This window comes from Xenopus tropicalis, chromosome 8, assembly GCF_000004195.4.
Source record: "Xenopus tropicalis strain Nigerian chromosome 8, UCB_Xtro_10.0, whole genome shotgun sequence".
NCBI classification, from domain to species: Eukaryota; Metazoa; Chordata; class Amphibia; order Anura; family Pipidae; genus Xenopus; species Xenopus tropicalis.
The window spans coordinates 56,406,832-56,412,013 of NC_030684.2; the positions used below are offsets into that span (position 1 = coordinate 56,406,832).

The 5,182-nt window shown below is 39.1% G+C and overlaps 1 protein-coding gene across 1 annotated transcript; it reads left to right on the forward strand.

Annotated features, from left to right (window-relative positions):
• The first annotated feature begins 487 nt into the window (after positions 1–487).
• Positions 488–4,204, forward strand: slitrk2 (SLIT and NTRK like family member 2). Its single transcript, XM_004916883.4, has 2 exons — positions 488–938; positions 1,151–4,204. The coding sequence occupies exon 2, from the start codon at positions 1,194–1,196 to the stop codon at positions 3,732–3,734; it is 2,541 nt and encodes an 846-aa protein (XP_004916940.1). The 5' UTR covers positions 488–938; positions 1,151–1,193; the 3' UTR covers positions 3,735–4,204.
• Positions 4,205–5,182: the final 978 nt, after the last annotated feature.

Sequence of the window (5,182 nt, forward strand, 5' to 3'; positions counted from 1 at the left end):
TCTTAACTACTAAGTGTCTGCTCCAGATTAACCCATCAACACATGGGGACCCCAACATTTCTCTTTGCAATAGATAGCGTTCCTCTATGGCAGACAGCCTGCGTTAATGTTAAAATACAAAAGCAACAGAGATATCACATGACACAGAACAATAATAATAATAATAATAATAATATTAGCTCCATATGTGTAAATATATACATATATTATACATATGTGTAAATATATATATATATATATATATAGCTATTATTATTATTATTATTATTGTTCTGCAAATAGCTTGTGTTAATTGCAGCTTTCCTACTAATAGCATTAGTGTCATCCAATTATCAACAGATAAGATGTAACCTCATACACAACATGCATAAAAGGTGACACAGTGATCTTCTCCTGAAGCAAGCATGATTTGCAACTCTGCCCCAGCATGCATTAAACTTACTGTAGTTTCTCCCAAATGTAGTGCAGCTTGGGAGAGAAGATCGAGGGTGTTGGGAAAAGGAGGGGGAAGAGAAAGGAGGGGGGAGGTTGAGCAGCTAAGGTCCTCTCCAGCTATACAGGATCCAGGGATCACAATGAGTTTCACACTCCTTTTGCCACAATGAAAGGGACGGATGAGATTTGGGCTTTCCGAGGGGAGTGCAGCAGGAAAGGCACAACGTGTGTTCAGTGCTCCCCCAGCAGCAAATTTCCAGGGCGTGACGTCAGTCCCTCTCAGTCTGAGGGAGCCTGCAGAGTACAAGGCACTATAGAAACCCCCACTCACAGGGAAGGCAGCCACAGCAGCAACTACTCCCAGCTCCAGGACGACTTCTGCACAGCTTTTCCCTCGCTGGAGCCCTTGGAAGAGAATAATTACCATAATCTGGGATGCTGAGCTCTGATATGCAAAGCTGCATATGCCCTGCATAGGAGAAAATCCTCATGCTCCCTGATGTGTAAGTACAGAGTGCCTGTCAGTTTTAACACTGCTACTGATGCATGCCTAGGGATGGCTTCACAGGGGGGTTACTTTGAATAATGACTGAATTTAGAAATGTATTCCCTACACCATTCTGTTTAATGATGATGCAGGATGCAAGCGCACAGCTAACTCTACTTGTTCTATTTACATATCTATTGCTTTTGTTTCTTCCTCTTCTCTCAAAAGGCTTTAACGTAGGTACCAGATCTGGGATCTGCGGAGTATAAAGATGCTGAGCAGCATTTGGTTGCTAAGTGTTATATCACTGACTGGGATCTTAAAGACAGAGAGTCGGAAAACTGCCAAAGACATATGCAAGATCCGCTGTGTGTGCGAGGAAAAGGAGAATGTGTTAAACATAAATTGTGAGAATAAGGGGTTCACCAGCGTCAGTTTGCTCCTGCCTCCCCAGTCTAGAATCTATCAGCTTTTCCTTAATGGTAACTTACTAAGCAGACTGTATCCCAATGAGTTTGTCAATTACTCCAACGCTGTGACTCTCCATCTAGGCAACAACGAACTACAGGAGATCAAGACTGGGGCTTTCAACGGGCTAAAGACTCTGAAACGGCTGCATCTAAATAATAACAAACTGGAAGTGCTCAGGGAGGAAACTTTTCAGGGCCTCGAGAGTCTAGAATATTTGCAAGCAGATTACAATTTTATCAGCATTATTGAAGCTGGGGCTTTCAGCAAGCTGAATAAATTAAAAGTCCTGATTCTCAATGACAATCTCCTCTTGTCTCTCCCCAACAACGTCTTTCGTTTTGTGCTGTTAACCCATTTGGATCTGAGAGGGAATAGGCTGAAAATGTTACCCTTTGCAGGTGTCCTTGAACACATAGGAGGAATAATGGAGATCCAGCTGGAGGAAAACCCTTGGAATTGTACATGTGATCTAATTCCACTCAAGGCATGGTTGGATACCATCACAGTGTTTGTAGGAGAGATTGTCTGTGAGACCCCATTTAGGCTGCATGGAAAAGATGTCACCCAGCTAACCAGACAAGATCTTTGTCCTAGGAAAAGTTCCAGTGACACAAATCAAAGGCCAGCATTTTCAGATCCTCGTATCCACAGAATTCCCCCTACATTTAACCCTGCAATCATTCCTACCAGAGTCCCCAAGGCTAGCAGGCCCCCCAAAACTAGAAACAGGCCCACCCCCCGAGTCACAGTGTCTAAAGACAGGCAAATCTTTGGGCCTATCATGGTTTATCAGACCAAGTCTCCAGTGCCTCTGACCTGCCCTGAAAGTTGTGTCTGCACATCTCAGAACTCTGACAGTGGATTAAATATCAATTGCCAAGAAAGGAAAATTAGTAACATTTCCGATCTCCAGCCTAAGCCTACCCACCCAAGGAAACTGTATCTGACAGGTAACTATTTACAGACTGTTTATAAAGCTGATCTTCTTGAATTTGGTTCTCTGGACTTGTTACATTTAGGAAATAACAGAATTGCAATGATACAGGAAGGTGCCTTTTCAAACCTCACAAGTTTGCGTAGACTTTATCTTAATGGTAACTACCTTGAAATACTGTATCCTTCCATATTTGATGGCCTGTACAGTTTGCAGTATCTTTACTTAGAATATAATGTCATTAAGGACATTTTGCCACGTACATTTGATGCTTTGAGCAACCTTCAACTTCTGTTTCTCAACAACAATCTGCTGAGATCTCTGCCTGAAAATGTATTTGAAGGCACTGCACTTACTAGACTCAATCTGAGAAACAATCATTTTTCTTCTCTGCCTGCAAAGGGGGTTCTGGACCAGCTTACAGTGTTTATACAAATAGATCTTCAAGAGAACCCGTGGGATTGCAACTGTGATATTTTAGGTCTAAAGAACTGGATAGAACAGTCTAGTTCCACGGTAGTTGTGCAGGAAGTAACATGTGACTCACCACTTAAGCATGCTGGTGAACACTTAAGGCTTCTGTCCAAGGATGTAATTTGTCCAGATTACCCCAATATGTCTGATGCCACCCTCCTATCATATAACCACAAATCTTTCACGCCACACCCTTCTCGTATATATCCAAGTCCATACCCAGAGCTGCATACTGAGGTTCCCCTCTCAGTGCTCATTTTGGGATTACTGGTTGTATTTATTCTTTCTGTTTGCTTTGGGGCAGGGTTGTTTGTCTTTGTTCTTAAACGACGAAAAGGGGTACAAAGTGTGCCAAGCAGCAGTGCTAACAACCTAGACATTAGTTCTTTTCAGCTACAATATGGATCCTATAATGCAAACAGCAATGATAAAACAGAGGCTCACGTGTACAATTATATCCCTCCACCTGTTGGGCAAATGTGCCAAAACCCTATCTACATGCAAAAAGAAGGTGATCCGGTTGCCTACTACAGAAACCTTCAAGAATTTAGTTACAGTAAACTAGATCATAAAAAGGAGGACCCTCCGACCATAGCTTATACAATAAGCACAACTGAGTTGATGGAAAAGCAGCAGCCCCCAGAAGAGCCCGAGCTTCTCTATCAGAACATTGCAGAGAGGGTAAAGGAATTACCTAGTGCGGGGGTAGTTCATTATAACTTTTGTACCTTGCCGAAAAGGCAGCTTATGCCAGCGTATGAAACAAGGCGTCAAAATCAGGACAGGTTAAATAAAACTGTATTATATGGCACTCCCAGGAAGTACTTTGCAGAACAATCAAAGCAGGAGCACCTTTTGCTTCAAGGAAAACTGCAATCAGAGCCAGATTATCTGGAGGTTCTAGAGAAACAAACTGCAATAAGTCAGCTGTAGGCAACCTCCTGGAAGCCCTTGCTTCAAGCCTGCTGTTTAACTGGAGTGCTACAAGCATAATGTGCATACCTTGTATTTTTTATCGTTACACAGGTACAGATGCATTGCAATACCTTTGACTGCAGAACAAAGTATTTGTTTTCTTATAAAACACAACAATTTTAAATTATTTCTACATTTTATTTCTAGAAACAGTCTAATTCTGCTGTATTTTTTATCATTTAATTTTTTTTCCCCTTTCCTTTCCTTTCTTTTCTTTTTTTTTTTTTTTTGCCTATTCGATTAAGGGTAAATATGTTATCTAATGTTAAGTAGAAGATCTCCAAAGATCTTAGTGAAATGAAGCTTTTTTTTAATGTAAATATAATACTTTATGGTTTCCATTCAATTACCAACTGTAGCCACTGGGCGTCACTTTTTGTGTTTAAGTGCCTTTGCACTTTAAATAAATGATCTAATTGTTTCCTTTAGCTTTGATAGCAAATTTTTATGTGCAGTATTTCATTGGAAAAGAAACTCCAGTGTAAAATAAATTGGTATTATTGTTTAAACTGCTTAGAGAAAAATCAATTTTATACTACAAAGATTCATTAAAAAAATATATATATGCTCCCCTTCAAGGTTTTCTCTAAGGAATGTCCAATTCACTTGCAGAAAATTAGAAATTACTTGCTAATTTTCTGCAGGAAATTAGAGGTAACTTGTCTATTTCCTGCCTCTATGGTGTGATTATATATATATATATATATATGTATATATATTTATATAGTATATATATATATATATATAATATGTTTTAAAGCATTTTATTTCAGGTCTACTGACATCGATGATCTTTGATTAAACAGTATGTTTAATTAAAACATATTTGGGGTATTACATTGACATGTTTTGTTTTTTTAACAGGCACTTCTTGAAGTAGACTAAATCAAATGGCTGATAAAAGATAAAAGATGTGTAACTGACTTCCCATAAGACACTGTACTTAGTAAAATTTGCAGTTGTGCTAGAATACTAATACTGTGACCAGTGGATGTAGTACTGGTTGTAATGGAAATGGGAAGTGTCAGATTAAGGATGTAGATGTCACATTAGTGCTAAATCAACTAGAGATTTTAGTGAAAATTACAGAACAATTCAAATGATCAAAGTCCAATATCTGCATCCTTAATAGGGAGGAAACATTTTTTATTTTCACATAATTACCCGAGTAAAACAAACAGCCATTATTTACAGCAAAAACAGTTTTGTTTTTGTCTATTGTAAATCCTTATGCAACTGGGATGGTGATCTGCATATAAAGTAGGCCAAGCTTTTCAAATCTTTACTAAAGCAATTGATAGAGTCTGAAAGAAGCACACTGTTTCCTTTTCATAAATAGGTTACTGCACATAATAATCCTTTATTATCACGGAGGGACTGGAGTGGACATTGCTGACTGCTTTAAG

Coding starts and splice junctions, on each gene's coding strand:
- slitrk2 (XM_004916883.4), top strand. CDS start 1,194: ATGCTGAGCAGCATTTGGTTGCTAAGTGTTATATCACTGACTGGGATC.